Raw genomic sequence first — 22,712 nt, forward strand, 5'->3', positions numbered from 1 at the left:
GACCTTCGGGAACTAGTGGTAGAGGTTAGGAGAGTGAACGATGGGTTGATGACTATTAAGCTAATTGTTGGTGAATTTACTTTGAACATATTTAGTGCGTACACACCCCAAGCATGCTTGAATGAGGAAGAGAAAAGGCGTTTCTGGGAGGATTTGGATGAGATGGTGTGTGGGATACGACACATTGATAAGCATTTCATTGGAGGAGATTTCAACGGCCACATTGGAGCGATGTATGGGGGTTATGATGATGTGCATAATGGCTTCGGTTTTGGAGGTAGAAATAGATGAGGAACTTCATTGCTAGATTTTGCTAGAGCATTTGATTTGGTGATAGCAAATTCGAGTTTTTCGAAGAAGGTGGAACATTTGGTCACCTTCCGAAGCTCAGTGGCCAGGACCTAGATTGATTATCTACTCTGCAGGAAATCCGATAAAGGTCACGGATTGCAAGGTCATCCCGAGTTATAACCTCACGACCCTTCATAGGGTTTGGTCATGGACCTTGAGACCGCGAGGAAGAGGGCAGTGTATGGACAACCTAAAATCAAGTGGGGAGCCTTGACTAAAGACAAAGAGCTAGAGTTGGGGGTTAAGCTGTTGACTATGGGTGCTTAGAGGAGTAGTGAGGACGCGAGCGTTATGTGGACCACGACTACACAGTGCATTAGGGAAGCTGCCAGAGAGGTATTAGGGGTCTCCGAATGGCTACTTTGGTGGTCACAAATGAGACTGGGGGTGGAACGAATAGGTCCAAGAAAAGGTGAAAACCAAGAAAACAGCGTATCTGAAACTAGTGGAAAGCATGGACGATGAGGAGAAGGGGATGAATAGGGAGTGGTATAAGTTGACTAAGAAGGAGATGAAGTTAGCAGTTACGGCGGCTAAGACTATAGTGTTTGGTCATTTATATGAAGAACTTAAGGGTAAAGGCGGGGATAATAGGATGTTCAGGCTAGCCAAATTAAGAGAGAGAGAGTCATGTGACATGGACCAAGTGAAGTGCATCAAGGACGAAGAAGGTAGAGTTTTTTTGGATGAGGCGCATATCCGTCGAAGATGGTCAAATGGTAGACTTACTTCCATAGTCTCTTGAATGAGGATGGGGATAGAAACATTATTCTGGGTGACTTGGAATCCTCCGAGAGTCGTTGTGACTTTGGGTATTGTAGGTGGATTAGAGTTGAGGAAGTTGTGGGGGCTATGCGTAAGATGAGCAGGGGCAAAGCGACAGGGCCAAATGAAATCCTAGTGGAGTTTTGAAGAGTATGGGCAAGGCGGGCTTGGAGTGGCTCAATAGTTTATTCAATGTCATCTTTAGGATAATGAAGATGCCTGAATAGTGGAGGTGGAGCACGATGGTTCTTTTATACAAGAATAAGGGTGATATCCAAATTTGCAACTACTATCGTGGTATCATGCTCCTTAGTCATACTATGAAGGTCTGGGAGAGAGTGGTGGAGTTAAGAGTGAGGAGGAGTGTGTCTATTTTCAAGAACCGGTTAGAGTGTACACCGGGGTTTTCAATTACGGAAGCCATTCACCTTGTTAGGAGATTGATCGAACAATTTAGGGAGAGAAAGAGGGACTTGCATATGGTATTCATCAACTTAGAAAAAGCTTATGATAAAGTCCTACGGAGGTTCTGTGGAGATGTTTGGAGGCTAGAGGTGTACATGTGGCCTACATTAGGGCGATTAAAGACAGGTATGATGGAGCAAATACCCTGATGAAGACAGTGGGAGGGGTCTTGAACCATTTCCAGGTCATGATGGGGTTGCACCAAGGTGTCGGCACTTAGCCTTTTTGTTTGCCCTCGAGATGGACGTAATGACTTGCCACGTGCATGTTTTTTGAAGACAACATTGTATTGATTGACGAGACACGAGGCGGTATTAACGCGAGATTAGAGGTGTGGAGGCAGACCCTGGATTCTAAAGGTTTCAAGTTGAGAAGGACCAAGACAGAATATTTAGAGTGCAAGTTCAGTGATGCGACTCAAAGAGTGGAAAGGGAGGTGAAGATAGATTCACAAGGCATCCCTAGGAGAGAAAGTTTTAAGTACCTTGGGTCTATTATATAGGGAGTGGGGAGATTAACGATGATGTCACACATCGTATTGGGGCGCATGGATAAAATGGAGACTTGCTTTAGGTATTTTGAAGAAGTGAGAATTTTATATACATCTTGAGAGATGTTTGAAACATCTCTTGGGATGCTTGCAACATCTTCATGGATGTTTTTTTTCTAGTTATTTGAAATGTGAGCGAAAAAGAAAAAAATTGGTGGGATTTGATGAAATGAGAATTGCGCAAACAATCCTGGAGATGTTTCGGGATGTTGAAACATCTTTCAAGATATTTATGTTTCAAACATCTTTCGAGATGTTTGAAACATCTCAAAAAATGTTTCAAATATCTCCAATATAGTCCAAACATTTTGAAAATATTAAAAATATTTCTTCAGATGTTTCAAACATCTATATAAATATTTGACATCTCTCCAAATTATTTCAAGGAGGAGCGACGGGAGGAGGAGGAGCAAAAAAAGGGGAATGGGGGACGATGAGGGGACTTTGTGTGAAAAAAAACTCCGGAGTATCTTTTCCTATATTCAAAGACTCAAAGGTCACTTGTAAATGAAAGCCCCAAGTATCCCCTATATTCGAGTCTGAACAAAATATAATGGCATTTCTGAGTTGAGTTAAAAGTTAATTTTTCAGTTAACAAAATAGTAGAAAAAGTACAAATACTACGTATCTAATTATGACATTGTCAAATTATAACCCCTTTACTAATTTGTTTCATAGAAAACTCTGAAGTCTACGGTTTGAGGAATTTTTTAACTATCTAGTCTAGTTTAATTGGAGAAAATAAAAAATCGTATATTATTCTCACACGTGTTCTACAAATGATCAATTTTTCCAAATATCCGTCTCCTAAAGATTATTACAAAATCTACTTCACAATCACAATAATTTTATCTTTCCTAAATTTGGATGTATTAACTAAGACCTTCAACGTCAGGATCGGAGGCTCCTGAGGCCAAGTCGAAAGCACCCATTCAATTTGCAATGTCGTTTAGGTGTGGGATTAGACACTCTCAAGGGAGTAAATCCTCAGACACGCTCTCTGTAAGTACTATATAGATTAGGGGCGGATACAGGGGTTGAATCGTTGACCTCTAAGATGAAAAAAGTAAACTATACCAACAGGCCAACTGTGGTTTGATGTTCTAAAGCAACAATGTAATGATCCCAAACCTTCAGGAAAAAAAGCATTTCGACAAACTTACACCCTAATTCTAAAGAACTAGTCACTTGTCCGAAATTTTTACTTTTCTATACTACATATAAAACTTTATTACCCTCTAAAATTAAGTTTTAACTTAATTACATGGTCATATACAATTTACCAATTATATACAAATTAGTTTTAAATGAGTATCTATTTATATTAGGAATTGAATAAGGAATCAGTTATTTCTCATCCTTATTCTCTCTCTCTCATGCGCGCTCTCTCTCTCTCATGCGCTCTCTCTCTATCTCTCATTCTCTGTTCTTTCCCCAATTTTTCTTTCTGTGATGTTCTCTACTTTTTATCCTTTCATGTTATATATATTTTTAATGGAATTCATCAATGGATTTCAATCGTTTTACTATATAGTTTTAAGTTTACAATTTTCTTTCATGTTGCACAATTGGTGTTCAAATTGAAATTGTCAATCAATAAATTTTGAAGGTGTTTGACTCTCCACAATTGACAGTCATTAAAAAACGTTGAAGCTTTGAATTCGAATTTGATTTTTCAAAAATCATTATTTGTTTAGATTGAGTGTTGTTGCGAACAATTGGGAATATTGTTTGGAGTTTATAACTCAATTTTGAGGGTGTTTGGTGAAGATTAGACTTGATTTTGGCTAGAACACATGACATACAATGTACTTGCAAATTGTAGTAAAGTTGTAGTATAATTGTATGTAAATTGTATTCTGTTGTAGTTATATATTTTTTTATTTGAATGTTGTATGAAAGTTGAAAAATAGTTGTATAATGTATGAATCATTGTATGAAATTTGTATTTAAGTTATAAATACTATTTGTTTTACATAAAATTGTTGATATGTATCAAAATTGTATTAAAAGAGAAAATTTTGATTGAAATTTCAGAGAGGAAGAAAAACACACTACATACAAAATATATACAAATCTTTTACAAAATACATACATAAGATATATTGTATAAATTTTATATGAAAATTGTATTTAAATTGTATGATGTTGTAGTTATATTTAACTGGGTGAAAATAATGTATGAAAGTTATAGATAAGTTATATATTATATAATTAGTTGTATAAAATTTATTTTTAGTTTATATGTTGTTGTAGATGTACCAAATTTGTACGAAATTTATTTTTAATTTGTATGATGATGTACCATACAAATTTATCATCATCAAGTTTATATTGCTGTTGCTGCTGGTGCTACATCGACAAATATGGAGGCATTGAACATTTTACTTAAATTTCGAGTTTGTCTTTGACCAAAAATTTAAAATCTCTTTCAGAAGCTAAAGAGCAATTATACTTTTAAGAAAATTAGTTTCTGGACACGTGTGTTGCACGTGTATCCCATATCAAATCAATATAAATTTTTTTTAATGATTTAATTGTTTAAAGTATACATGAGTGGGATGAGTAACATGAAATTTTAATGCAACATTATTTGGCATATTCTCTGTGAAGTTGAGGCCGGTTAGTACAGTGTGACAATGTGTAATGAACTTAATTTTGATGTTATTAGGTCCAAACATGCAACACAATCGTATCTCACACCTAATGTTTTATTTTGAAATGATATATGTTTCATTCTCAAGTTTCAACTGGTATGTCATGACCAAAACTCTTGACATTTATGTAATTTTTAATTCACAGTTTGTACATACATTACTCATACTATCCTGTGAGAACTATTAAAAAGATTCTACACGTCAAGACAACAAAATTATAATAGAATCAAATAAAATCCAATATTATTTATTCAAGAATTATTTACATTTACCTGTCATTAAAAAGCTAACTATTGAGGGTACAATTCTTGCAACCTTATTTTTCCAACTAAAACGACCAAGCATGACAGCCTGATTGAAGAGTTCTAGCTCTTAGTTCTTCAGCCACCTAATAGTACTTCTTTATTTCAGTTGTTAAATGATTGGTATTGGCTAACCCACCAAAATTTATAGAACATAAAAAGATAAACTAAATTTAAAGTAAAAATATTCAAATGTTAAACAAATTAAGCATTTGTACAGGTTACTATTACCAAATCACTACAATAATCTTTATTGTGCTTTAACATATAAAAAATAGTATAATTTCCAACATACATTCAAATACTATCGTTACATAAATTTATAAATAGTTATATATTGGTTCTCCATGTTATTTTAAAATATCTAAAGATGATGTAATAAATACGACGCAATAAAGCAGAAGTAGTCACCTCGAAAAATTTCAATTTAAAAACGAATCTTCAAGCTAGAAATAAAAATCACTAGAGAAATAAAAATAAATGTGCACGGACAGAAAGAGGTGGTAGTGCAGTACTTTTTCCAACAATCAAACCTAAAAAAGCAACAAATAGATATCCTTTCAATTTTTATGTGTACGAAACTTAAATTTATGACAAAAATAATTGCTTACTTAGATGGTTAACAGAGTTGATGCATGAGCAATATCAATGAAATCCAAGACACAGACGCGTATACGAGCTAAACATTGAAGATTAGAAGATAGAATAATGAAGAAGAAGAATGGGTATTAAAACTCCTCTCCTCAAAGAGAACGTCCATGTCAATGGTTCACGAGTTAGGCAAAATCTGTAAGTTAATACTCTTGGAAGTTTAAAAGAACTCCAAAACCTTGAATAGATATAGGAAGAGAAAAAGCAATTAAAGCATTGAATAGGCTGCAGTAAGCGGCAGTTGCAAGGAAAATATTCTACCCGTCTATATACCCAATTACCTGATTCATTATTGTACAACTTCATAATTATTTATTGGAAGGTAAGTTTTAGGTACAAAAATATTTAAAAATTAGAGTTTAAGTGGGGGGTAAAATAGCCATTCAGTTTTTTATGGACATTTTAGTAAATCAACTTTACCTAAAAGTCTCAATACTTATAATATAGTATGATTTGTAATCTTCTTTAGTAACTCTAACTAATTGACATTTAGTAACAACAGAGAATAGGGAAAGAGAAGATGAGAGAAAAAAGGAAAAGAGTGTAACTTAATTCCCTAATTTAAGACACTAATAATATTTAGGGCATATAATTTCCAAAACTGGGACAATATTAGTAATAAGGTTTCATATAGTGTATAGGAAAGAAAAAACTCCTTTGCAATTTTAGGGGATTGAACTAACTCACTTGTAGTCAGTCATTTGCTTCTCCCTTTCATCTAGCCCCCCTCCCCCCCAAACCTGTCAATCCCCTTCGCCCCTCCCCAAATTGATGCAAGGCAAAAAAAGGAAAGTATGGAAATGAAATATACCGCTTGGGGTTGGGGGGGGGGGGGATAGGGGGCATTTCGGAGCGCGATCATTCAAAAGTTCATGATACTGAGCAGTACGCTCTTGCCTGAAAATAAACACGAGAGCAATGTTCCAATTAACCAAACTTGGCAACTTACGATTCAGAATAATATGTTTAGTCCAAGCCACAGCAGAAAGTTCCTCACATGGTGAGAAGCTCAAATCACGCCCAAAACAGTAAAGATGAACTTAAATACGAGTGTGTCATTTTATGCTACAAGCCTTCGCCTTACATAATGGTTTATTTGTCTTATTGCCCCTCCTATTGATGATTGACATTTGACTTCATATTCCCAGCTTAGAACAGAGATACCATTTTATTCAACTTGAAACACCCAATGACTAGACAGAAAATAAACAAAAGGATCACAATTGTCCGCCCATCAGCTCCAGTGCATGGTTCCAGGCCTTAGGCAACCATTCATCAGCATTCATCTCTGTGGAGAGTCAATTGTCCGAACATTTGCACCTGTAATTCCTTCCAGCCGATCTTTACTTATCTCCACAAAGTGACCCACCATTTCATGAAATTGTTTCAGGCCAGAAAGAGGAAGAATTATGGAAGAGCGATCAGAACCTGCCACCTGCAAGTTACAGTGAGAACATGACATAAGAAACAGAGAAGACCAAATTAGAGTGCTTTTAATTTATATGAAGGCTGCGAGAAAGCCAAACCTCAGATATTCTTAAGAAATGGCCCCGGTTGTTACTCCCAAGATCAAAGAAGAATCTCTTTTGGTCAGCCCTGATTACTTTGGAGACCCCCAAGTTACTAACTTCATCAGCTGCTGGCAGATCAATGGTCCGTTCTACACTCAAATCAGCTGTTGGGCCAGATTGAGAAGAGTGACTGGATATAAAACCGGCTCCTACATCATCTGAAAGCCCAAGACGCTCTGAGGGTTCCGAAGTCTGCTGTGTTCGTGCATTTAACATTTAAACAAGAGAAAATGCAACTATTATTTTGAGAGAGACCCTTAAAAAGGGATACAAAATGGCAATGACTGTAAAGTAACCTGACTGGGCGAAATAAATAGCCTTGAGGCTTCATTGATCTCTGCCAAAATATTCCTAAATGCTGCCCATCCCTCATCTTGGGCACTTCCTGCTGGAACAATAATTGTACTACGGTTCCTGCTAACAGATGCTTCAGAGACCTGCATGCATTACTCTGTTAACAGATAGAAGTACAAAATCTAGGGCGGCAAAACCCTGTTATCAATCAAAGTACGATTGTTCTTCTAGACATAGATAAACTAAGACGGCAGTCGATAATGTCATGGCTAGCCCGAGAATCAATTGATAGTACTTATATTTCTACTTGTGTCTTGATTCAGTTTCTCTTATGTTTTTCTTAACTGTGTCCATTTAAACTTCCTTTTAAATTCATAATTCTAGGTATTTCAGTAGCTTTTGAACCCCTACACTACACCTAAAACCCCAGAATACTGCAGATTAATTTCCAATTGGGTCTAAGAGACGTACGGGAAATGGGAGTTTGTTCCAGAAGAGTTTCATCATTACTTATGTCACAATTGGTTTGAGATTCTTCTAGACATTTTCTTTTCCTTGAATCACTTTCCTGATATTTTGACAGTATAGCAGTCCTAGACTTCTTCATGTTTCCTTAATTTCAGAAATTAGCCACTGTTCATAATGCCAAAATGAAAAACTTCTCAAAATATCACTGTGCTGTTTTCATTACCAAAGTAAACCTGTTACAAAATTCAGTAGAAAAATAGAAGGAAAAGAATCTAGCAAGGGGACAAATTTAGATATCACCGGATTGCTTAGGCAATGGAGCTAGGGTATGGCTGCAAATAGAATCATTCACACAAATAGAAGAAGGTAGAGAAGGGTCATGCATTTGTAAGGAATGTTCTCTTGCCAAAGAAAGAAATATTTGGTGATTAAATATCGGAGAGAATTCAGGATATAGATTAAGTCACTTGGGTAGTGAAAGGGGGAGAAAACGAGAGGGCTCCTGCTCAAGAGGGCTAAGAGAGGAGTACATTATTCTTGTTGATTGAAATAAACAGAGAAGGAAAGAAGCAGAAAATAGGGTACTGGACAGGGGTCCACATTCAGGTTTAGATAAATTAGGGGGAAAACCGAAGGCTAAGGACAAGATGATGGTTACCTCAAGGTCAGAGAAGGCAAAACAAGTCACATTGAAGTTGCAGGTTAATAAAAGAGAACGCATCAATTGGCAAACAAGTGGTTCAAATCAGAGAAAACTTTGACCAGTGATTATCATAGTAAATTACGAAATTGTAGACACTAAGGGATAATATTACCAATAACCTATATTGCTCGGACATGGGTGCAGGTACCCGATACGGGCGTGTATCTAGAGGTCAGATTCTTGATCACATAAATTTTAGGATTTGGGGTATATGGGCCCGAGTGCAGATACGGGTGCTGGGATATGGCCAATAAAGATATATTATGACATAACAGTATATATTTCGATTAATTTATGTTATTAAACTAAACCTAATAAAATTTAATTATATAAACCCCTAATATCTTACTCATAAGATATCTCGCGTTATAGCAAAGCTTTGGTCAACTTACCTAGGGTGCTTTGATTACATCTTTGATTGAGAAGTATAAATTAATTGGGTATTTGGTTCGGTTATTGGGTTTGTCCCATATATATATATATATATATATATATATATATATATATATATATATATATATACACACACTCAATTATACCCAAATACCCAATTAATTTATACTTCTCAATCAAAGCACCCTAGGTAAGTTGACCAAATCCGGTGTGGTCTCACGGATTTTGAAGAGTCCGAGCAACTTAGCCGACAACAATCTTAGCAAGCAGAGATCACAATAAAACGCCTCTCAACTAGGATATAACCAACTTCAAAGTATCTAGCCAGATCTTTTACATTTTGTACGCAATATTAAAGGCAGCTCACTCAGTAGAATTTCACATTCAATCAAGCCACAGTGACATCACAACACAGTACTCAAAGCTTCCAAACATACATAAAGTATAACCATCTTGAAAATGTTTGCCAACATATAGAGTGCTAATAATTGAGAAAGACACATGTAGCATCCACCACAAGAGGAGTATCCAAGTAAAAGGCCTCTCAAGTCTCAACTAGGATTTAACCAACTTCAAAGTATCTAGCCAGATCTTTTACATTTTGTACGCAATATTAAAAGCAGCTGACTTAGTAGAATTTCATATTCAATCAAGCCACAGTGACGTCACAACACAGTACTCAAAGCTTCCAATCATACATAAAGTATAACCATCTTGAAAATGTTTGCCAACATATAGAGTACTAATAGTTGAGAAAGAGACATATAGCATCCACCACAAGAGGAGTATCCAAATAAAAGGCATTGCTTAGTTGGAAAAATGGATCTGCTATTACATAATTCAGGTTTGGATGACACAGATAGCTATTCAATTCCATTCTAATTTTTGGAGACTCGGGTTTAATTGAAATTATGTTAGGACTCATAAACAAGTAGATGTAACTAGGCAAAGGGAAAGAACTACTCTAGACAATAAAATTCGTGAATACTTTCCTGGCCAAACAGAAACGCTTTTATGAACTCTTTGACTTGGTTCCTTATCTCCCCCAAACTCCACCTGTATAGGTGTCACACATACGTACACAGATACATGACAGTGATTTTCCAACAAATTATTGGACACACAACGACGAGGACAGGAAGGAGTCGAATACACAAATAAAGTTTCTTCCAATAAATAAATTGATTATCGGATTTGACAGGAGCATTCAGTTGAGTTAAAGAACTTCTATATTTAAGACTCCTTCAACATCTTATAGTTTTTACATTTCTGCAGATCCTCAGCATCCACATTTTTCTCTGATTTTGTATCAATAACTCTGGAACCTTCTTAGTGTTCCTCTATTGCTATATGTGGCCCTTTAATAATAAAAAAGATTCATAAGCAAGGTAGAAAGAGCTTTGATCTTATGCCTATGTTAGTGAGATTTGCAATATACATGTTATTTGTATACCATCAAATAAATAATTTTACTACCTTCTTTTTGAAAGGAGAAATTGAGGTTATACATAATTGAACCTCTGACCTCCTCTAAGATAAGATACAACTAAACCAATGGGCCAAAGCCCCTCGTAACTAATCAAAAAAGAAATGTTTTGTTCATATATATGCAGGTCGAGAGAGAGATATTGATCATTTTGGTTCATGTAACAGGAAAAGAAATGCAGTTTACTACCCAACCCTGAGAAAGGGGTAGGCTTCTTCACATTAGATCATCAACATAGTGTCTGAGTCATTAACTGAAATCCAATTAATAGAAATTTCCTTTAAGGTTGGTGTAAAGGCAATCCGACATTAGATCATCAACATAGTGTCTGAGTCATTAACTGAAATCCAATTAATAGAAATTTCCTTTAAGGTTGGTGTAAAGGCAATCCGAATAATAGCAATTCCTTCAAGGTTGGTGTAAAAGGAACAGAGGAGTAACAAATTTTGAGTGCGATAGCTGTAATCCTGATAGCTAACAAAGAAAACAATTATCAAAGTTACCAATCTAGCCAAGCCATGGTTGTGTAGGTCCTTTGGATTTCCTTACATGAGAATCTACAGATGAACCCAAATTTATATATTGGTCACCATCACAGTGGCGGAACAAGAAATTTTAACAAGGGGATTCAAAAAATTCAAACTTGCGATGAAGCAATTTTTGAACTATCTCCCTTATGTAAAAAGGATTCAGAAGTTCATACATATATAGATGAAAGAAAATATTTTTAATCTATTTGGGAAGTATGATATTTCGACGAAGGGGATTCAATTGAACCCCTTCCTTAGCTGTAGCTCCACAACTGCTCTCACATGCCAGCTACTCATTTAACATATTTACTAAAAATCAAAATCTCAATAATGATTACGAATTAAGATTAGACTTGAAGAAACAGCCATATCAAATGAAACGTATTACTATTAAAACAGGGGGAAAAAAAAAAGCCTAACAAGGTCAGTAAAGTAAAGTAACCTTGAGAAAGCGTCCTCGTCTATTCTCCCCTACATCAAAGTAAAACACCTGCAACGTTTAAAAAAACCAAAAAAACTACATTTATCGAGAGTTAATGACAATATAAAGTAAAAAAAAAAAGTTATAGAAAATAAAAGGCAAAATCAAGCCACATATGTATGTCATAATAATAATAATGTGCCTTGGTATCAAGTTGGAGTTCTTTGCTAAACACGTCCTGTTGATCATCATCTGAATTGACATAGTAATTGAATAGATCGAGGAACCATGAGATGCCGTTGAATGGTACTATTATAGTAGACCTTGTTGCCGACGTTTTCTCCGATATTTTCAAGTAACGCCCGCGTGGATTCTCCTTCAGGTCGAAGTAGAAAAGCTTGTGTTCTACCTGTAACGTCTTGCACAGCAACTCCACGTCGTTTCCTCCTCCGCCACCGCCACCGCCACCACCACCGCCGCCGGAATTTCCCTCCATCAGCACTCACTCACTCTTCTTCAACTTAAAAATTAAGAAATCAGTGAGAAATGAATGGCAAAACCGACATTATGGAGAAAAAATTGGAGGAGTGATTGATAGTTGGGTGAATTAGGGTTTGGGATATTTCAGTGGGTAATTAGTCGTTGACCAGTTCCACTTGCTAATCTGAAAATGAAAATGGCCTTCGTCACTTCGCTTTGCTTTTATTTTAAGTTTACTGTACCAGTACATCTTATCATCTTATGGGTTTCTTTAAATGATAAAGACCGTTGGATGGGGGTGAGCTGAACCGTAACCGAAAATATATCCGGTAAACATGCTTTCTGTTTTTACTCAAATTCTGAGTTCTGACTGCTTTTGTTGTGTAGGGATCGATTCGGTTGGCCTTTTCCACAATGTAAATTAGTTTGGCTAAACGTCCAAAATTTTTGAAATTTGTAACCATTTTTATTTGGCCAAATCATTTAAGAAGTCTTTTTGATAATATTACAACAACAAAAAATCAATAAATTCCATATAATCTCACAGGTAAGGTTTGGGAAGAGTAGTGTGTACGCTGCTTACCTATTTCATATGCAGATAGAGAGGTTATTTTTGATAAATCCGGCTCAAGCCAACAAAGTCACAGCATTAAAGCAATAGATATATAGTAATAAAAGGAGTTATGAAAAAGCAACAACAACAGCAGCAAAATAGTAACAAAGCAAAAGCAACCTTTGATAGTGATAGACATTCAAGAATACGACAAAATAAAAGTAACACTAAAACTAATGATAAAGGACAGGAAGAAAGTTTTGCTACCTACTAACATTTTACTCTAATTTTTGACCTTCATAATTTTCTATCAAGGGTTTCGTTCTCGGTAAGCTGAAAAAACGTCATATCTTACATAACCACATCTCCCCAATAGTTCTTTGGCCTTCCTCTACTTACTTACTTTGGATTACTGACCCCAGATACTTAAACGGTTAAACCTTACTCTCTAAGGGATGACTTGTGAATCTAGCCTCACTCCCACTCCAGTTTATGTCAATGAACTTGCACTCTATTTATTCGGTTTTAGTCCGGCTCAACTTGAAGCCTTTGGACTCCACGGTCTGTCTCTAAACCTCCAACCCCGCGTTGCCTCTGCCTCATATCTCGTCAATCAGCATTATATCATATGCAAATAACATGCACAATGGCACATCTCCCTGAATGTGACGTGCCAATATATACATCGCCTAGGCAAATAAGAACGACTTAAGAGTCGATCCCTGGTATAACCCCATCACGACTGGAAAGTGCCTCAAGTCCCCTCCTACTATCTTAACCCTGATTTTAGTATCATCATACATATCCTTAATCGCCCTAGTGTATGCCACAGGAACATTTCTAGCCTCTAAGCACCTCCATAGAACTTCCATTGGGGGTTTGTCGTATGTTTTTTTCAGATCAATGAACATCATATGCAAGTTCATCTTCCTCTCCCTATATTTCTCCATCAATCTCCTTATAAGATGAATGGCTTCAGTGGTCAATCATCCCGACATGAAGCCGGACTGGTTTTCAGATATAGACACACTCGTCCTCACCCTCACCTCCACCATCCTTTCCCAAATTTTCATAATGTAGCTTAACAGCTTGATACCCCTATAGTTATTATAATTTTGGGTATCACCCTTATTCTTGTACCGCAAAATCATCGTACTCCATATTCATTCCTCTAGCATTTTAGAAGTCCTAAAGATGACATTAAACAACTTAGTTAGCCACTCTAAGCCTACCCTGCCTCGCGCTCTTTCAAAAATTCATCGGGATATCGTTTAGCCCAGTTGCTCTACTCTACTCATCTTACGCATAGCCCCATCAACCTCCTCAATCTTTATACGCCTGCAATACTCAAAATCACGACGGCTCTATGCTCCAGTTCGTCTAGCACAATGTTCCTGTCACCCTCCTCATTCAAAAGGTTATGGAAGTATGTCTATCATCTTCGTCTAATATGTGCCTATTCCACCAATACTTTGTCTTCCACCAATAAGATTAAAAAAAGGTATGTATTTGGTCCATCTTTTCAAAAAAATATTTTTAAGCGTGAAATTATGAAAAAGAATATGCCCATATTTACTTTTAAAATTAATATTTAAAAAATTAACTCTGATTGCTTTTATATATATCCTCATATTTATGAATAGTATCGAAACATAGCTTTAAAACGAGAAAACGGCAATATGGTTGGTCATCCGGTACTCCATATATAAATCTTTAATCTAATTCATTCTCTTTTCTTATCCACTTTATCTTTGAATTTATGTTGTAACCAACCTTTTTGAGACTCTCTCATCCTTTTTGAAATTCTATTATCTATAGTTCTCACTTTCCGATCTATCCAAATTCCAAAGTAGTGAAAGTACAGAGACTCCATTTATCTCTCCCTCTCCTTTTTTTTAAGTATTCCCGTAAAATGATTATACTGGCCAATCTTTGTTCTACTCTTATGGAGATATCCTGACTCCATTCATCTCTCCCACTTCCTTTTCTTTTCTTATTAAAATATTAGAAAAAATAACATTGCATAGTCGCTTTTTTAAAATAATAGCAATTTATTTTTTGTATATATATATATATATATATATATATATATATATATATATATATATATATTATGTATGTTATATACAAAATTTATACGTATTTTTATACACTTTTTCGGCTACCGAATATAAATAGTTTCTGGCGCGGATTAAAATGATAATACCCCAAAATATTACCTAAAATGGTTATACGAATATATGTCTAATCTTTGTTCTACTGGAAATATCCTACCAAGAAACTCCATATAGCTGAAAGTTCTTTGATCTAAAAGCTACCACGTATCTAAAAGTTCTTTGAATCCCCACTTTGAATGTCAGGACGTCGTTGTCACTGTAGGTCGTGATGTCGCGCAACGTTGCTGTTAGACAAGCTGACAATAACTCAACACGTCGATCGATAGTTCATGACACATTTTTAAAATAAGTAATGAAATCAATAAGCGGAATCGTTCCGTTTGGAGTAAACTACTGACATTATCTTCATGGTTTGAATATGATCGAAATATAAATCTGAATGTTATAACAGAAATACAACTGAGGCCAATAGCCTAAATTCTCAAATCGGGTGTCACAAGTGCATGAGCATCTACGGGAATATACAATACTACTACAATAACTGTCTGAAATAGGTGATAGACAGAATACAATAAACGAATAGGAAGGGACTATGTGTATTGCGGACCGTGACATAGAAAGTAGCTCACCACAAAGGCTCCTCAGCAGCTGCACCTACGCGCATGTATGACCACCAAATGCACATGTCTCAGTATCAGCACAATTAGTGCAGAAGTAAAGTATGAGTACGTAAATCAACGCGTACCCAGTAAGTATCTAGTCTAACCTCGAAGAAGTAGTGCCGAGGGGTTGACATCGACACTTACTAGTGATCCGATAATTAAAGTACAATAAAAGCATATAGGTATGAAGCATAGCAAGTAGCAACTAAACAGATAAATATGTATGACATGATCCTTAACAGAAGAATAAATACGACATCATCAAATGCCAAATACTTCCTCAAATATAATGTATATGACCAATATCCGATGTAAATGTCAAATCCGAGTCAGGATACTCACACAGGCTCTCTATTGAAATATCACGCTCGATTCTGCCAAGACGAACAACCCGATCCTATAAGAATGATCTTACAATATCATGTTGACGCAAACGACCTGATTCTATAAGAGTGGTGTTACTATAATCCTTCTGAGGTCGTACGGCTTGATCCATAAGTGTGTCTCATAATACTGCCGAGGTGAACGACCAGCTTCCATAAGAGTAGTTCTGAGGCGATCATCATGATCCCATAAGAATGGTGATACTTTCGATGAGTCATTATCCCAACTCACAAATATACTTACGAGTTAAGAAATCATGAATCTTCCAGACAAATGAGTACAATACGGGAATGAATCCATACAAGGAGGTATAATTTTTGCGGCTAATCAAGTAACGCGCCAAGTCTCTATAATAGCAAAGTTCAGTACTCTACGCAAGTTTAGTTTCAGGCTAAAACATGAATTACAACATTCAAACAAGCAAGATTAACTCAAGTAGCATTACAACTTGGTGTGAATCTAAATCTACCCGGACATGCCAAAATCCAGCATACGCATGGATGCTCATCATTTCATACGTGCGTAGCACCCATATCACGTAGCACGTGCAATTAGAATCCCTACGAGGATAAATTTCCTTTTACTTAGACAAGAGACTTACCTTGATCCGAAAATCCGATAATCGGATCCACACCTCTCTAACAAGCTAAAACAATGTCAAACGATTCGAAACTAGCCAAAGAACATGCAAACCAATCAAAATATACTCAAAACCCCGTAATTTAATGATTAGAACAAATTCACAATCCCACGCGAAAAGTCTATAAAGTCAACCCCGAGCCCACATGCCCGAATCCCAAAAATATTCAAATATAAATATTACCCATAGCACCACGAATTCAAATATATAATCTATTTCAAATTCTATGCCTGAATTCGTGGTCAAACTCAAAAATATCATTTTAGGTCATCTTCCAAAATCTCATATTTTTCCTCATCAAATCATAAATTTACAAGTCTAAATTCATACACATTCATGAAATATAATCAAAAGTGGCTTAAAAACACTTACCCTCAATAGGTGGGTGAAAAGGCCATTCAAAATCGACCCAAAATCGTCTCCAATTGATCCCAAATGAAAAATGAAAAATGAAAAGAAATTCTGAAATTCCAACTTATAAGGTCTACCCGGACATTGCCCTTCGCGAACGTGGTACGTGTCTCGCGTTGACAAAGATCAAATCTGCTTCTGCCGAAAATCCTCTTCGCGATCACGATATGATGCCCGTAAACGCGATGCTCTGCCAGCCCAGCCTTACACAAACGTGACCATCCCTTTGCAAACACGAATGACCTCCAGTCCCAGCTTCTTCTTCGCGAATGCGACTTCCTTGTCGCGAATGCGACTTCCTTGTCGTGAACGCGTAGTACCCATGCCCAACCTTCACGAATGCGACTCACCCAACGCGAACGGGAAGCACAAACGACTACTAACCCAAATCCTTCATTGCGACACATGCTTCCCACCGCGTTCGCGAAAAACAAATATGATTATGGCAGATGATGATTGGTGGGGGCGAAAAATTAAGGTACATCTCTCATATTTTTATATGTGTTGTTCTTATTTTTTTCATTGTTAATTTTATAATTTTGATTAAAGTAGTTTTGATTTTCTTTTTTTACAAGAGAATGCAAAATATAAAAAAATTAGGAACAAAGATCTTTTACTCATATGGTTTCGCTAAGACGCGTTGTTTGCTGAAGTTGTTGCCACATGAGAAAGAGCACGTGCAATAAATCAAGAACAATCGTCCAACATTGGACTAAATCTTGACGAAGAAGGAATAAATGTTATTGATGGTTGTGACAAAGAACACTTTACTCATCTTAATAATGAAATGCACGATTCTAGAGCCATTACTAAAAAGACGAAAATCAGTTGATGGTGTTAGCACTAGCAGTCAAGTAAGAAAAAACCAACTGCAACATTAATAAAAGAGGATATACACTCTCTCATAGAGTTTATGTCTAGCAAAAGCACTGCTACATCTCCTGCAGTTGACGAGACATCCATCGAGAAGTGTATTGGCATGTTGAAACAAATTTCTGATATTCTAGTGTATACGGTTAAAACCGATCCTCGGTCGTGAAGATCGATCGAGGATGGCATTTCAATCGAGGGGTGCCTTCATGGAAACCCCGAGCGTATTCCGAGATTGGGGCGTCGAGCCCGGGCGCTCGATTCGAATGAGGTAACATCGGTCGATACAGGTCCCGAGCATCGATGCCCGAAAGTGACCACCTAGCTCGAAATCAAGACCGAGGTTCCGATTCGGTATCGAGCTTGAAGCGGTATCGAGCTCACAGACAAAAGCTGTTACAACCGCACCAAAGGAGGGAATCTCTGCAGGAATTAAGGAGGAGACATACCATCATGGGTCCTCTACTAGTAATATTTATTCCATTATGTTGCTATAGATAAAGTAACAATCCTTGGCTATAAAGCAGAGGAAGAGTTTGTAATAGAACACACTTTTGAGAGGAGATTAAGAATTCTTTGTGTTTATCTTTCTAAGTTCACCTAATATCTTTGTTCATCATCTCCTATTTTCGCAACATAAATACGTGCATTGTTATTCTTATATCAGAAGAATCTACTTGCCCTTAGAACCATATATAAATTCTACTTTATCCGATTTTTCGGGTAAACAATTTGGCGTCCACCGTGGGACTAAGAATAACAAGTGATTATTTGATACAAATATACAGCACACTCCAGCTTACAACTTCATGTCGGCAATGGCTCTCCCAATCGACCTTGAAGCCGGCCTTCAGGATGAAACCAACAACATGATGCCCGTGGCCGAAAGGCTACCCAACAACGTCAACGAGGCTCGAATCGAGGAACCCGAAATTCGAGCCGAAGTACCAGTAGATATCAATTCACGAATATCTCTAGAAGTGAATCAACGTTCCGAGCAGGAAAGAAGCGTTCAGGGTGGCGCTCGACCCATAGCCCGAGACACCCACAGCACGGGGGAAATCGGGGTCAGCTTGCGTATGATTTTCGAAATGCTACAAGCCCAACAAGTAGCGATAGCTCAGATGCAGAGCCAAACTCACATGCGGAGTAATCCAAACTCCAATCTGCTTCTTCGAGAAGTAACCCTAAGAACAGAACCCGACACGGTAAAACCGAACGAGCAAAAATCAGGAACCACTCCTGAAATTGCTCAACTGCTCGAGGAACTAACAAAGCGAGTCGAAGCCAATGACAAAAACTTCGAGACATATAATGCTAGGATCGATCAGATCCCGGGGGCTCCGCCCATGATGAAAGGGTTGGCTTCGAAGAAATTCATACAAAAGCCTTTTCCATCGAGCGCGGCCCCGAAACCGATCCCAAAAAAGTTCTGTATGCCCGTAATTCCCAAATATAACGGCACGACCGATCCTAACGAACATCTCACCTCCTATATATGTGCCATCAAAGGCAACGATTTGGAAGACGATGAGATCGAGTCCGTATTATTGAAAAAGTTTGGAGAGACCCTCGCTAAAGGAGCAATGATCTGGTATCACAACTTGCCGCCGAACTCTATCGATTCTTTTGCCATGTTAGCAGATTCGTTCGTAAAAGCACATGTTGGTGCCGTGAAGGTCGCAACAAGAAAATCGGATCTATTCAAAGTAACACAAAGGGGTGACGAAATACTAAGGGAATTCGTATCCCGGTTTCAAATGGAACTCATGGATTTGCCACCAGTCACAGACGACTGGGCCGTACAAGCTTTCACCCAAGGGTTGAACGAACTGAGTTCGACAGCATCACGTCGGCTGAAGCAAAGCTTGATCGAATACCCTGCAATAACTTGGGCGGACATACACAATCGGTACCAATCGAAAATCAGGGTCGAAGATGATCAATTGAGATTTCCGTATGAACCCACACGTCAGAACCGCACAACTACTAAAATTCTGAAGGAAACCAACAGAGAACAAAGGTCAAATAAAGACCGATATCAACCGTACGTCACAGATCGGGTGAACCACAGTTCGGCGCATGAGATAGTTAGGAATAACCGCAGATATGATCGGGGGCAAATTTCTCGGGGACTTATGAGCAAAAGAGGCTTTGACAAACATGCTGATCCTATAGAAGTTCCTCAATTATCGGAATATAATTTCAACATCGACGCATCCGCCATCGTATCGGCCATCGGATGTATCAAAGATACCCGATGGCCTCGACCCATGCAGACCAATCCGGCCCAAAGGAATCCCAATCAAATATGCGAATATCATGGCACCCATGGTCACAAAACGGAAGAATGCAGACAATTAAGAGAGGAAGTAGCCCGCTTGTTTAACAAAGGGCACCTCAGAGAATTCTTGAGTGATAGGGCGAAGAACCATTTTAAAAACAGGGACTTCGGCAAACGAAACGAAAAAGAAGAGCCACAGCACATCATTCACATGATCATCGGCAGCGTTGATACCCCTCAGGGACCTATACTCAAACACGCTAAAACATCGATTTGTGAGGGAAAAGTGACCTCGAATTCAAGATTACACTCCCCCAAGGACTTTATCGTTCAATGATGAAGATGCAGAGGGAATCATCCAACCCCATAACGATGCACTGGTAATATCCGTACTCATGAATAAAATTAAGATTAAACGTGTGTTAATTGATCCAGGTAGCTCGGCGAATATTATCAGATCGAAGGTCGTAAAACAGCTCGGCCTACAAAACCGGGTCGTATCCGCAACTTTGGTCTTAAACGGATTCAATATGGCCTGCGAAACCACCAAAGGCGAGATAACCCTACCGATAAACGTCGCCGGAACAATTCAGGAAACAAAGTTTCACGTGATCGAAGGCGATATGAGATATAACGCCCTTTTCGGAAGGCCATGGATCCACAACATGAGAGCTGTACCTTCGACCCTACACCAAGTCCTCAAATTCCCAACACCAACAGGCATCAAAGTGGTGTACGGAGAACAACCAGCCGCAAAAGAAATGTTCTCCATCGAATAAGCAAAACCAATATCTTCGTCTTTGCCAGTGGGTGGATCGGGCTCAAAATGAGGCACAGTCGAAGACCGGAACGCCAAATAGCAACCAAAGATATCGGCCCCGACCCAGCCAGATAAGTAGAGCATAGATGAGAATAGTGATCAGTGTATCCCTCGATCCTTCGTTGCCCCCGATGACTCCGATGCCACCAAATCAACTATTGAGGAATTGGAGCAGATCATTTTGATCGATCACCGGCCCGAACGGAAGGTATACCTGGGAAGGGGTTTGAGACCCGAACTCAGGAAGAAAATTATTCAATTTCTTATCGATAACATTGATTGCTTTGCTTGGTCCCATTTAGATATAACAGGAATCCCGCCAGACATAACGACACATCGACTAAGTGTGTCCCCTAGATTCAGACCGGTGAAGCAGAAAAGAAGACCCCAAGCGGAGGCGAAGCACGCATTCATAAAAGATGAGGTAACTAAACTGCTCAAAATAGGATCCATTAGAGAGGTAAAATACCCTGAATGGTTGTCCAATGTGGTCGTAGTACCTAAAAAAGGAAACAAACTTAGAATGTGTATAGATTACAAGGACTTGAACAAAGCATGCCCCAAAGATTCTTATCCACTGCCCAACATCAATCACTTGTTCGATGCCACGGCCGGCCACGAGATCCTTACTTTTCTCGATGCCTATTCCGGGTATAACCAAATCCAGATGAACCCGGAAGACCAGAAAAAGACTTTGTTTGTGACCAAATGCGAAACATATTGTTATAACGTAATGCCTTTCGGGCTAAAAAACGCAGGAGCTACTTATCAACGCCTAGTAAATAGAATGTTCGAAGAACAAATAGGTAAATCAATGGAAGTCTATATTGATGACATGCTAGTCAAGTCCTTGCGCGCAGAGGACCATTTGAACCATTTGCAGGAAACGTTCGATATTCTGAGGAAAAACAACATGAGACTCAACCCCGAAAAATGTGCCTTCGGAGTTGGCTCGGGTAAGTTCATCGGCTTCATGGTGTCAAATCGGGGAATCGAGATTAACCCTGACAAAATCAAGGCCATTGAAGACATCACCATCGTAAACAACGTGAAAGCTGTACAAAGGTTAACAGGAAGAATAGCAGCCCTAGGCAGATTCATTTTGAGATCATCAGATCGAAGCCACAAATTTTTCTCTCTACTCAAAAAAAAGAATGACTTCGCTTGGACACCGGAATGCCAGCTAGCATTGCAAGAACTAAAACGATATCTATCGAGCCCACCACTGCTACACACTCCAAAAACCGGCAAAAAACTTTACCTGTACTTGGCAGTGTTAGAAGTCGCCATAAGCGGTGTCCTAGTTCGAGAGGAAGAAGGTACGCAATTTCCAGTTTACTATGTAAGTCGGACTTTAGGGGAAGCGGAAACTAGATACCTGCACTTAGAAAAATTGGCGCTTGCGCTGGTTAGCGCCTCTAGGAAATTACGACCATACTTCCAATGCCACCCCATAAGCGTATTAACCACCTGCCCACTTCGTAATATTTTGCATAGGCCCGAACTATCGGGTCGATTGGCCAAATGGGCTATCGAACTCAGCGGGTACGATATCGAATATCGACCTCGAACAACCATCAAGTCTCAAATTTTAGCAGATTTCGTGGCCGATTTCACGCCGACCCTCGTACCCGAAGTCGAAAAAGAACTAATGTTAAAATCAAATTTATCAACGAGGGCATGGATACTTTTTACGGACGGAGCTTCGAACGTAAAGGGATCCGGGCTAGGCATAGTTTTAAAATCCCCCGGGGGCAACATTATCAGGCAAGCTATTAAAACTATTAGTTTAACTAACAATGAGGCCGAGTATGAAGCAATGATTGCAGGTCTCGAGCTAGCTAGGAATCTGGGAGCGGAGGTCATGGAGGCCAATTGCGACTC

The 22,712-nt window shown here is 38.2% G+C and overlaps 2 protein-coding genes across 3 annotated transcripts; one reads left to right on the forward strand and one right to left on the reverse strand.

Moving 5' to 3' along the window:
• Positions 1 to 48: 48 nt before the first annotated feature.
• On the forward strand, positions 49 to 1,096 carry LOC142173406 (uncharacterized). Its single transcript, XM_075238989.1, has 2 exons — positions 49 to 252; positions 752 to 1,096. The coding sequence occupies exons 1-2, from the start codon at positions 49 to 51 to the stop codon at positions 1,094 to 1,096; spliced, it is 549 nt and encodes a 182-aa protein (XP_075095090.1).
• A 5,572-nt stretch (positions 1,097 to 6,668) lies between these two features.
• On the reverse strand, positions 6,669 to 12,437 carry LOC107793912 (transcription factor Pur-alpha 1). 2 transcript variants are annotated; one of them, XM_016616359.2, is made up of 5 exons: positions 11,810 to 12,437; positions 11,629 to 11,676; positions 7,609 to 7,749; positions 7,268 to 7,504; positions 6,669 to 7,176 (listed from the first exon to the last, which is right to left on the reverse strand). In XM_016616359.2, exons 1-5 carry the CDS (start codon positions 12,101 to 12,103, stop codon positions 7,024 to 7,026), a joined length of 873 nt encoding a protein of 290 aa, XP_016471845.1. In that variant the 5' UTR covers positions 12,104 to 12,437; the 3' UTR covers positions 6,669 to 7,023. The 2 variants fall into 2 exon arrangements, with proteins under 2 accessions (XP_016471845.1, XP_016471844.1); XM_016616358.2 differs by having other exon boundaries at positions 7,268 to 7,507.
• Positions 12,438 to 22,712: the final 10,275 nt, after the last annotated feature.

The sequence above is a fragment of the Nicotiana tabacum genome, chromosome 19, assembly GCF_000715075.1.
Source record: "Nicotiana tabacum cultivar K326 chromosome 19, ASM71507v2, whole genome shotgun sequence".
Classification (NCBI taxonomy): domain Eukaryota; kingdom Viridiplantae; phylum Streptophyta; class Magnoliopsida; order Solanales; family Solanaceae; genus Nicotiana; species Nicotiana tabacum.